Genomic DNA, 12,403 nt, shown 5'->3' with positions numbered 1-12,403 from the left:
CACCATCCCCGCGGGGTACTCACCATACTGTCGAACTCGACAGAACCCACTATCCGCGACACCTCGTCAAACTCCTCAGGAGACATGGGGAGAAGGTTGTCTGTGGTCTGAAGTCGAGAGGGGTGACTAAAATGGGGAGAAAGGAAAAGGAAATGTTAACACCAAGATCGTGAAAGCGGTGGTGCCAACTTCGACATTTCGTCTTTGGCCTGCGATGGAATGATCCCTTGAGATCTTTATTTCGGCTCAGTGCACCCGCCTGTGCAGTACATTTGGAAAAGTACAGATGGCGGGAGGCTCCTGTCCCCAGCCCGGCCCCTTGGGAAACGTCCAGGACTCTGGAGATGTGAGTGAGAGGTAGCCAGGCCTGGGACCTGCGCCGCTCCTGCCTGGTTAAAGGTGCGGGCGGGGGCGGGCGCGGGCAGCGCGTCACCCTGAGGGGCCGGCGCCTCGGGGCTGAGTCTGGCCCGAGAAGCTCCAGAGATATGTCTGGGGAGTCCCTCGTCCCTACCTTGAGGTTTGTATGCAGATAAAGCTGCTCCAGAGTGTTTTTACATGAAGGCTACATCCATTCACCCCAAGACAGTGCTGCAGGCCAAATAACTGACAATGATTTTTCCAAATTTTTGTCTACCTTTTATAAAATGAAACAACAAAATAAAAGCAAGCGGAAAAAAAATGTATCTCAATCATCACTTTGGCCTTTTCCTCCATTGAAAAGAACTACTTTCCCACTCTGATCCATTTTTGTTCATTTTATTTATACTTTTTCAAAGTATCAGTTTGGGGGGGGACTTAAATACAACCTTGGGGGGTGGTGGTGGCGGTGGTGTTTGGGGTTTTGTTTTTGTTTTTGTTTTTTTGTTTGTTTTGTATAAAGGCAGTAAAATTCTGATGGGCAGTGACACCAGGATCTCTAGTTAGGATCTTTCCAACAAGTCCGACTGTGGTGGCAGCAGCAGCGACTACAGTGAGAAAGCAAAGGACAAGCATCTTCACAGGCCCCAGGCAGGAGCGGGGCTGGCCTGCGGGTTTTAAACATGGCTCTCTTCTGTGTTCACTTACACTTCAGACACAGAAATCAACTCAGTCTTGATGTATCCAGTTCCTTTTGGGCCATCGAGTTCCATTGGTTCTGGGGCTAGAAGCAAACACATCGGGTACAACTTTCGGTTAGCAGACCTTACCCAAGAACAGACGATCAACGTTCTCTTTCATCAAAATTTTACTGTTTGCCCTGACAGTCGGGTGGGTCCTGGAGCTTTAGGCTTTAAGTGACTTCCCTGCCTGGGTCACCTCACATTCCAGTGGGAATGCAGAAACAACGCAGAGGGAAGGGCGAAGAGCCCAGGACAGAAGTCAAGCTGCGAGCTCTCTCCTTCCCAGGCTTAAAATCCTACAGAAGCCAGAGCACAAAATGTGCCAAGTGTATCTGGGTTAGTGGTCCCAGCCTGGCTGCTACGATATACACATCTTCTGCCCAAAGCAACCGTGTGAATATTGACATTTCTGGTTCTGGAAAATAGTTAACTTTGTTGGCGTGTTCCAAACCAGAGCAGCCGAATCTCAAATGCAATTCGGCAAAGACGGAGAAGCGCTCTTAACGACAATCACTAGAAATAATATCGTCTCATAAATTTATCATATCACTCCCTGAATGAACCATTTTGCTTCTCCCGGGCCTTCGATCTCTCAATTTCAACAGGAACAGGCTGGTATAAATCAGTTGGCCAAAATATTGGAAAAAATAATGTAATAAATACACAAGACCAGAAGTGGACTTTTTTTGACACTCCTAAAATAAGTTCTTTGTTCATTTCTTACTGTTTGTATCAGGCCAAACAGCGTGTTCTATTTCAACTATACTTTGGGTTTTACCATCTTTGGAAAGCCTGCTTACAGCAACTCAAAAGAAAGTGGCGGGAGAAGGACACAGCCGGGGTGAAGCTTGTGCCGGCACCAGGCACTTACAGGAAGGCCAGGCCAGTGTGTGGGACTAAACCCGGGCTCCAGCAAACCTTTGGACAGTGATGAAATGGGAACCTCATCACACCCGTGCTATTTATTACTCATCAGGGCGCCGATCATTCACTTCCCCCACCTACCTTCCTTTGGCCTGGAGTAATATTTCCCGAAGGCATGGTCTTTATCAATATTCGGATACAGATACTTCAGGGGATTCTCTGGAATATTTTCAGCAGCCATGACTTTGTAATTGCGAATAATATCAGGGAAAGTAACTGCAGAAAGTTCTTTTTTCGTGTAAGGTTCAACGGCATGGAAGTAAGGTTCTAAAAAAGAGGAAGATCTAAGTGAGTCCCATGGACTATCCCAAAACAACAGAGGAGAGAAACAGAACATTGCAAGGCTTTATGGATTTGAGTGACCCCCGGTAAGAACTAATCACAATACAGGATTTATAACACAGCATGCCGCTTCATTTCTAAATAAATCATAATCCTTTCTGAGAAACAGGAGAAATAAAGGCAATGCAACAACACTGCACTTGTCATTATTTGCTGAGATTGGTAAACCTGGCAAGGGTTATTAAACATCTTCAGTAGCCTGCATCTTTAATGATGTCCCCACCCAAAGAAATACTAACTGGATCATCTTGGCTCAAGTCACAGATTAATAAAAGATAAGCTCATTTTCTGGTTGCTTTTCTTTTCGGATTGAAGAATGTTAATTTTTTATTAAAATAAATGACAATACACGGAAAAAATTTGTAAACAAAAAAGGATCCTATTTGCTTTTTCTTCTAATCCTTAATGCGATAAACCCGTTTATTTACTCGTGGTCCTATTCCCAGACTTCATTTGAACCCTGCGTCCTGACTGATCCCGAAGCTCAGTTTTGGCCGCACACATTCCAGAGGCTGCTGGTGGGCGCTCTGGAGACCCTGCCCTACAACCGCAGACTCTGCGGGGCGTCCCGGAGCTCTGCAGCCCGTGCTGCCCTGCCTAAGCTTTCGGGTTGCCAAGGCTCTCCTCGGCTCTGCCTCCTGCTTGGCTCGCTCCATCTCTCAGCTCCGCAGAGGCTCCCCGCCCCCCCCCCGCCACGGGAAGAGGATGAAAGGCCGTTTCTAACATCTTCTGCCCACCCTGGGCCTTGATCCCAGCGTTCCTGCATTTTCGTTAGGAGAAAAAAAATAAATAAATAGAACAAGAAAAGTAGGCCCTGTTTTTTGCCTCTTTCCCCCGAAAGCAGTAAAGTCGCTGGATTCCTTCAGCCCCTCAAAGAGCGTAAACTAGAAGCAACTGCGAAAAGAAACGTGTCTGTCCTTTTCTCATCTCTGCCTCTCATCTTCTGCCGAAACCGGCTTCGGGGTGCGGAGGTGCTCGGAGCCTTTCCGCCACAAATTCATTTGGCGAAACAGAAACCCAAGCGAGAACCAAGTTTGCTGGCGGGGTGGGGAGCAGGCCCCCTCTCGGGGAGCCCGCCCGTGCGCGCCTCCTCGTGGGGCTCCCCGCAGTGCGCCTGCACGCACAGGCCTCCCCAAAATTGCCTGTCAGCCTCGCTGACTCACATCCTCCCTCTCCAGATGACAAACCTGACAGAAAGAGGAGAATGTGGCCTTGTCTTTTAAAAAAAACCCTCATGCCCACCGTGCGCTCCAGGCCGCTCCAGGCCGCGACTCACACAACTCTCCCTGGCCATGTATTCAATCCTCTCTGCGAGGCTCGGGCGCGGCTAAGCTTTCCGTCGCCGGCGCCCCGGCCGCCCCAGGCGCTGGGCGAGGGAGAAGGGCTTACCGCCTCCGTTCTGGGAGCGCTCCACCCACGTGAACGTGATGGCCCCTTCCCGGCAGCTCTCGCTGAAGCGCAGCAGGAACGTCCCCGGCTGCTGGTCCTTGAGCAGCGCGCGCTCCCGCTCCTTGCTGATAAAGCCCACGATACACCTGCGGGCGGAAAGCGATCCAAGAGGCACTCTGAGCTTCAGCCGTGTTTTCATGTTAGCTTACAGACCAAGTCGATTACCGAAACTTGACAAAGGAACACAGGATAAAAATGTAGAGACCCTTTTGGGTGCTTTAACATCTATTTGACACTTCAGGTAGCATTTCGCTTATACACGTGTCTGCTTAAGTGCAAACCAATCATTAACACGGGGCCAAGAGGATGCTATAGATGATCAGTAAATACTTGCTGGATTAATGAGCCTTTTATGTTTATTTGATGACCTTTTTTATTTCTACTTGATTTTTAAAGGCCATGGAAATGTCTCAGACAATATATTTTCATGTTCTAGCACCTCTGACAAGTTAAAGCCTTTGCTGAAATATCAACTGACCCTGGCAATAATTTAGATAAAAACAATTTACTGAGTTACAAAGGTTTTTCTTCTTTCCTAGGGGCAATACAGCAAGTCAGTGCTTAAGAAATTTTTGTTGAAGGAGTGAATGCATGAATGGCACTCAAAAAATCTTAAGTGTTGAATATACATATACTATGAGAGCTTAAGTTTAATCTTATGAGATTCCACTATCATGAAGCCCCAACGGGACCAGCCAGAGAGCCTGGAAGCATCCGTTTCTGTGAGATGCACACAAGTCTTGTCAAATAAGGAGGTCTGTCCAGGTCAGGTGGGTCTCAGCCTTGCAGTAAGGGGGTGTGTCCTAAAATTATGTTTCAAAAATAAATCTATCAATGATCCTTACCCATCATTCCAGAGAGAGAGCAGGTGTTTTTTAATGAGTTCAAGGATGCTTTCAATCCAAAGCCAGAAAGGAAAATTTTTATCATTTATGTTTTCCTGCAAGTGTATAAATGCACACATTAGGAACAAAGAAATTCAAAATAGTGACTTACCATGCCTCTTCCCACCCTCGGATTTTAATTTGCAAAGCCTGCCCAGCTGCCAAAACTAACACCGTCTGTCCCCTACAGAGCCGCCCCTCCCCTTATGGGCATGCAGACACCACCGCTCTCTCTTTCCTGGGCCAGGCTCTGCTTCCTTCTCTAAACTGTAGTGAACCAGCCAGGGAATGACCTCCAGGGTGAATCACAGAACAAAAGCTGCCCTCCTGTAGTAAAATCCAGTAGCGTGAGCTTGTCAGCACTGTCTGGTGACCCCAGCGGGGTCTGATTATTCCCTCCAACTGGTCCCTCTGCTTGAGCAGGCTTGGGGAAACTCATCAGGCCCATCGGGCCATCCAGGCCAGCACAGAGCACACAATTCTCATGGACGGGGCAAAAATGCTCCCAGGCAAGGGACCGGTGTGGGTAAATGGAAGACTCATTTCAGATAGAATGTTATCACACACGCAGGCGCTTCCTGTCAGACCCACACTTGGAGACTGACCTTCTGCACTGAAGGAAAGTAAACAACCTGCCCTAGGGTTTCCACGGGCCAGGGACAAACATGCCAAAATAAGCACAAAGATAAGTAACTACCACAGCAAAAAATATGAAAACCTCAACAGAGAGCGAGAACTCAGAGCGTAGAAAACCCAGACAGTACTCACTTTACAGAATCTTGTCCACGGAATGAGGCCATCAGGGCCAGCATTAGGACCTAATCAAATGAAACAGAAACAGAAATTGACTCTGAAGCTTTGGTTAGACTGATGGCTCTTGTATTTCCTCTCAAAGAGCCAACACCCAAAAGAGGAAGGCTGTATGTACATGGTTGATATTCTCAGACACACTGATGCTAATTAATTGTGCTTTCTGGAGAAGCCTTCATCTGGTCCCTGTCTATGCAGTATCATCTCCAGTTGCCTCTTCCTCCTTCCTCAGCAGGCTCCTCTCCCACTGGTCCTGCAGAGCTTTCTCAAGCTTCAAACTAAGACCAAGATCACCGCTAGGTGATCTATTACACTGACCCTTGACTTTTCAAGCTTATTTGGGCATTTTCCTCAGCCCTCCTCCAAATAGGACATGGGCTCAGGGAGGTTGATGCAGATCAAAAGCCAAGTGAGAGAAATGAGAGAGGGGAAGGAAACCTAGGGGTTATCAGCTACACAAATTAAAGCAGCCCAGGCCGTACAAGGCGGTGAGCCCGTCATCTCTCTTTGGAGAGAACCACAAATAAGCCATTATAGGCAGAAAAGGTATCTGTCTTAATTCTCACCAAATAAGGAAATGGAATGAGGTGATTTCTTACATCTTATTAAAGGGCATAAGACCCCTACTGTGACAGCTAAGTGGCCACGAGAAGGCATATTGAGAGCCACTTGGTTAGGAAGAGTCTACTGGTATTTGCAATACACACAATTCTTTGTATAGAAAGCAAATCTGGAAAAAAAAAAAGTTGCCTGTGGATTTTTAAAGAAATAGTTCAGATACTCCCATTCATTGAAGATTTGACCTTGAGGCTAGTAGGTCTTTGATTTCCTTATGTGGAAGACTAATAAATCTATAACATTAGCTATTGAATGGGAATTCTCTATCATGGCCTGGACCCTGCCAGAACCAATCAAAACTGCTGGCCAAGGATGTCATCCTGCTGTGGGCAGGGTCTCCATGTGCTTTGACCACTGAGTGTATGCCATGCAGCGGGTGGCCCCAGGACCTTACTTATTCTCCCCTGGGGAGACTTACTGGGGACTTACTTTTTTCTCCCCAAAGTTAATAAGACTTCATCTTTCTCATCAAGGAACTTCTTTTAGCCACAACTAACATATTTTACATAATTCAAAAATATTTCCCTTAGGAAACCTGCTCAGTAATGTTAACATGAGATAATTGGGAAATGATTCATTTAAGTTTTTTTATCAGGTCTATACCTACTTCCGAGGTTGAGCTATAATTCTCATTTAGCTGCAACAAGCTGCAGCTGGAAAAGCCAAGAGATTTTTTTTTTTTAACACTCTTCTACCTTGATCAAAATAGAGAGCAAAGAGGGGAAAGGAACAAGTCAAGCTATTTTTATGAGTTTCACTTTTCATATACGGAAAAAGTTCCTACCAAGTAGTTTCTCTCCCAGCATGCTGAGCTGGTCCACATTGAGACCTCTTTTGGTGACAGAAGAAAACTGCCAGCTGAGCACTTCCGAGAGCTGGGACCATCGTGCACATGGTGGGTTCAGGAAGAAGGACAGGTTCTAGAGAAAAAAACACCTGGAAGCTCAGGCCCTCAGTCCCAAGCAAGGCACTCAACCCTGGATCTGTCCCAAAGTTCAGTTCTAGTTTCTGTGACACAAGTTTTCACAGAAGAGAAACACAGTTGATTCTCGTTATGTGCAGGTTCACATTCGTGAATTCAACCTACTCATGCAACGTCACTTTAACCCCCAAATGGCCCCTCGTGGCACTTCTGGAGTCATTTGTGGACGCCATGAATAGAGCTGTGAAGACTGGAGCCACCCGACATGGATGCTTCCAGGAGAGTCAAACGAAGCAACTGCCTTCTTGTTTCAGCTCTTGTACCACAAGCAAGTGTCCTTTTCGAGGTCTATTTAGTGCCACATTTTTTGCCTTTTTGTGGGTTTGTTTTTTAAAAATTTCATTTTTAAAAAATGGTTGCGGGCGCCTGGGTGGTTCAGTTGGTTAAGTGACTGCCTTCGGCTCAGGTCATGATCTTGGAGTCCCGGGATTGAGTCCCACGTCGGGCTCCCTGCTCAGCAGGGAGTCTGCCTCTCTCTCTCTGACCCTCCCCCCTCTCATGCTCTCTATAAAAAAAAAAAAAAAAAGGTTGCAAGGATAGCGCTGAAGGGCTGTCTGGTGTTGCTAAGTGCAAGATGGCCTCGGGGCGCCTTACGGAGCAAATACTTGTACTCAGATGCGGTTCGTTCAGGCATGAGCTACAGTGCTGTTGGCCATGAGCTCAATGTTACTACACCAACAGATATATTAGATAAGGTGTCTCTAAACAGAAGCCCACATAAACAAGGCCACATATCGATAGGTTCAGTAGCAGTCGTTCAGCATTTGCTAATTCAGTGTTCACAGTGACCTTCAAGAATGTACGTGCAGGGAATAACGAGAATCAGCCGTAATTAATCAACAGTGAGTACCCACACTTAAGAATGGAGCATGCTTGTTGAGCAGATATATACACTTTTTTAAAAGAAAAGCAATAAATGAACTCTTCCACAGTAAAAGTTATAGGAAGTCTACTGCCTGAGCTTATTCACATAGAAGGAAAATCATAATTCTCACTTCTAATACATACATATGGTTCCCTTTTCCAGAATTACTAAAGATCCTTAACAAAGCCACTCGAGTTGTCACATTTCTCTCAACATCTGGCCCTGAGGGGCTCTGTGAGATGCACAGAAGCCAGACGATGGGGTCTCTAGTTAACACCTATGCGAAAGCAGATCTGTTTTCCATACCCGGGGTTCTGTCACCAGCATGTTGTACCACAGGATGGAGGCCCAACCACTTGGGAGCTGGCTGACGTTGGAGATCACCACAACAGGCAGAGAGATCGTCTAAAAGATGACAAAGACCTTAACATCATCAGAATCACAGAAATATCACCTGCAGACCACTGTGTAGCCTCAAAACTAAGCAAGGAATGGTTTGTAAATTTGCATGTATTTTATATTTGAACACTAAAAATGTAAAGCTAAGTTCTTTTGTCCATAGCTTATTTTTGTTATATCATTCAGTTAAAAAATAAGTCTCCCTGCTTCATATAACAAATTAACATAGGACACCTCAACTAGAACATTTAGTTTGTAGCATTTAAAGCTGAATTGGGTTCTCTAGCTTCCCAAACCATTCAATTAACATCAAGATAGTATTAGCTGAAAAAGACCATCCTTTTTAGCAATTAAGTAAATATGTCTAAAACAAAAACCAAGAAATAAAAATAAAATTTTCCATGTCTGAACCATGTAAATCTTACCTCGAGGTCAATGACCAAACCAGGCTGGCACAACTGGGTCTCAAAACTAAGGGAGTGAAGCTCTTCAGTAACGATAAGAGGGCCCTTAAAAGAGAAAAGGAAAAAAAAAAAAGAAAGGAATAGAGTGATTCATTCACACATCCTGCAACTTTCGGGGGCCTCACAGGCACTGCAACAGGCTTCAGAAAGCCTAACCCCCAACCAAGTGCAACTCAGAAAAAAAATTCCCGTTTTCAATAATGTATCCCAGGTTTAATTACTGTATCTCCGTGTTCTCTCAAGGATTAGATTTCTGAAAGCCTGGCCAGGGTTATAAATTGACAGAAAGAAATGTCAGTAGGGAAACAGCAGCTTCTAATGGGTTTCTTGGTGATGTGAGGCTTCGTGGCTCTCAGGCCCTCTGCCCTCTGCCCGCTGCCGGGCGGCCCCGCTCCAACCCCAGGCGGACGGGTGGACGGCGCACGCGTTCCAAGAGGGATGAGTTACTGGAAGGACTGATCTGCATAAGCCTGGCAGGTCAGAAAGTCCCTGGTTTAGGGAGAAATGTAATAGTTTTCTAAGTGCCTTCATACACATTATCTCATGTGAGCCTCCCAGCAACCTAGAACCGGAGAGGCGCGGCCGCTCTCTCTGCTCCCGGGAGAGGAAACTAAGCCCCCGGGGAGGTCACGGTGAGCGTAAAGGTCAAAACCAGGGCTGCACTGCCAGGGACACTGCCAGGGGCGGGCGGTGCCTGTCCCACTCTTCCTCGCGACCTCTGCTGGGTGCGGTGGCAAGGACCGCCTGCTATGGGGGCACAAGGGCTGAAATCGTTCCAAACCAAAGCAACTCCAGACATTCTGTCCTCTGTCCATAGTTCACTTTTTAATGCATTACAAACATCACTCCTCCTCAAGGATCCGGCTGTAAAAAGGAAAGGGACAGAAAGACGCTGCCACTGGGTAGGGAACGCAGGGGAGAGAAAACCCTCTTGCCACACTTCATTTTCAGCACGGCAGGCCCCGAACCGGCCTCTGGTTCCAGCTCACACAGTAATTCCCGTGTACCCTCAGCTACATCCTACAAACTTCCCGTGATCCACTTTCTTCGCCTGTGAAATGTGAGTAGCACATGGGCCCATTGTACCTACTCCACTATGGCTTCAGGGAGGGGCCAGTGACTTCGAGTGCAAAATCATCTGACAAGCACAAAGCATGAAAGCCGTGGGTTTTTACTGTTATCACAGATATACCGTGTCCCAAAGCTCATCCTCTTCCCTGCTGGGTCTGAACCCCTCTTCGAGGTGCCCCCGGCCTTCAGGAGCACTGAGCCAACCTGCCTGGACACACACCTGCCGATTAGAGACTATTCAAAACAGAGAAGGACTCACCTCATTAGTTCTGGTGCCAGCATTTTTCTGTTCCTTCAATTGCTATAGAACAAGAAACCACCTTAGTAAACAGCATGATAATGCTCACAGTTGCTATTTTCATCTATAAATCAAACTGAAGTCAGGGTTTAGAAAGAATAAGGATGTGAAATGATTTTCAGAGTGCAAAACAAGACATGAAGTGACCCCTGTGTGGGCTCATGAGCCTAAGTGCCCTTTTCCAGCAGCCTGACACCATGTGGACACCATGCGAACATGGAAGGATCCCAGGGATTCACATCCTGCTCCCTCCCCCCCACCCCATACGCAAGCTTTTCCGAATGATCCCCCTTAAGCTTCATTAGCTGTTTCATGCTCCCCAGGCTCAGGGCACAGCTAAGCCTGCCCTCAAAAAGACTGATCAATCCCTGAGGTTTTAAGGAAGCATTCTGGAGCCCTGAGAGCAGCTCTGGGTACCATCAGACTCCCACGTCTGGACTGAGGCTCTCATAGAACGTCTAGCTTCACTAACTGTGAATTTGCTGGCTTATAGAACTGTTGCCCGTGAACCTCCCTGCAGGTTCCAGCCCAGGGAGCACACAAGGGTCAGTGGCAACACGTCAGAACCACCTTGGTAGAATGGGCCTACTCCTCTGGAGACAAAGCGGTAGGGGCAGTGCCTGTGGGCAAGACCACCAGAAAGGAAAATGTGAGTAATGGGCCGAGGAGAGACTCCTGGGACCTGCCACAATTGGAGTGGGGAGAAGGAATGGTCAGGATGTGGGGGCAACTATCAATTCTGAGGAATCTATGAGAGGCTAGAGTGAGCGATCACTGAGGTCGCAGAGGCACCAAGAACAGATCACTGAGGTGCTCACTGGTTTATGGAATATTTTGCCGAGATTGCTACGCTCCTAAAAAGTATCTCTGGAGAAGAGATTGGCAGAAAACAGCAACAGAACAGGCCTGGGATAGGGAGGAGGAACAAAGATTCCTCAAGAGCTAGTGACGTCAACAGCCACACTCGAGAAAGCCTTCCCCAGGGGGTGCCATCCACATCACACAGTGAACCGGGTGCCATGTGTTGAAAAGGAAGTCCTACTAAGCCAGACACAACCCAAAAAGGGGGAAAACTGGTCTCCCTACCAGGTGTCGGAATTCTGCGGCCAGACTTCCATTGGTGGACTCCTCCATGTTCATCACTTTCGTATGTGTGCCCAAAATGTTGAACTTTCTAAATCTAGACAATACAGAGCAGAAACACTTAAGAGGCTCGGAACTTTTTAAACAAACAAAGACAGTAAGATATAGTACAAAGTGTCTGACATACCCTTTTACTGTATTTCTCTCATTCACATCTCTGAAAAAGAAATATACATATGTAAAATCATATGTGTATTTAAATTTTGAAACGAGCTTTAACAAAAATACAAAAGTATATGTATAAGTAAAAAATCAATACAAAATCTACACCTGTGGGTTTTCTGTCCTTTTATTCCCTCCCTCCCCTGCCCCCCATCCGGGGGTCGACCAACACGAGCTCTGCCAAGGATTGCTGAGTGACCCTGGGCAAATAAACCATCGGCCCTCGTACAATGAGGTGCTACCAGCGCCAACCTTACAAGAGACTGTGAGTGGTAAGCTAGTTCACGGGTGATAGAGCACAGAGCACACCCTCCATAAATGTAAGTACACTATGCTTCTGGCTGCTTCCCGAGCAATTACCTGCCCTGCGTGAGGCACTGAGCTAAGCCCGGGGCAGCGCAGAGCTGTCTCCGCTGTGAGATTAGGGAACTTCCAGTGTGACGGCTAAAGCCTTCTTTTTATTCTCTATTATCTTGAATGCTTTTATGAAGGTACCAGAATAGTCAATTATTTGGGGAAACTGTCAAGTTTAAGCTTTAAATCTGAGGTTAAATCTTGAGCAACCTGGCCTCTTAACATCAATGCAGTGATGACTCTGTCATGTCCTGGACTCACATGTACCCGTCAGGCAGAGGAACAGCCCGGAAATCATTAGCCCACTCACAGGGACCTGGGTCAGCTGCCTTTCCGATCTCAACTAGAAGTTCAACATTTCTGTGAGTGACAATCACCATTAGCTATGCGAGTGACCAACTTTCCCCAGTTCCGGGGGTGGCGGGAGGGTGAGGAAGAACTTAAAGTAAAAGGAACAGCGTGACACAAAGCCACCTTGCCACAGCTAAGAAGAAAACCCAGAGCTGGAACAGAGAGAAAAGACAAAAGAGCCGTAACA

General features: G+C 46.8%; 1 protein-coding gene across 1 annotated transcript in view; it reads right to left on the bottom strand.

Annotated features, from left to right (window-relative positions):
* Positions 1-12,403, bottom strand: part of STAT1 (signal transducer and activator of transcription 1) — a 36,730-nt gene that overhangs the window by 5,231 nt on the left and 19,096 nt on the right. Inside the window, exons 13-24 of the mRNA XM_035007508.1 lie at positions 11,477-11,506; positions 11,293-11,386; positions 10,168-10,209; positions 8,799-8,882; positions 8,281-8,379; positions 6,912-7,047; positions 5,468-5,517; positions 4,661-4,755; positions 3,756-3,901; positions 2,106-2,291; positions 1,066-1,141; positions 24-126 (exon numbers count right to left, since the gene is read on the bottom strand). Coding sequence (XP_034863399.1) covers positions 24-126; positions 1,066-1,141; positions 2,106-2,291; positions 3,756-3,901; positions 4,661-4,755; positions 5,468-5,517; positions 6,912-7,047; positions 8,281-8,379; positions 8,799-8,882; positions 10,168-10,209; positions 11,293-11,386; positions 11,477-11,506 — 1,141 coding nt within the window. The remainder of the gene's footprint in view (positions 1-23; positions 127-1,065; positions 1,142-2,105; positions 2,292-3,755; positions 3,902-4,660; positions 4,756-5,467; positions 5,518-6,911; positions 7,048-8,280; positions 8,380-8,798; positions 8,883-10,167; positions 10,210-11,292; positions 11,387-11,476; positions 11,507-12,403) is intronic.

This window comes from Mirounga leonina, unplaced genomic scaffold, assembly GCF_011800145.1.
Source record: "Mirounga leonina isolate KUSES-001 unplaced genomic scaffold, KU_Mleo_1.0 Mir_151, whole genome shotgun sequence".
Taxonomy (NCBI): Eukaryota; Metazoa; Chordata; class Mammalia; order Carnivora; family Phocidae; genus Mirounga; species Mirounga leonina.
The sequence above is the reverse complement of the archived record's forward strand: the minus strand, read 5'-3'. Positions and strand labels throughout refer to the sequence as shown.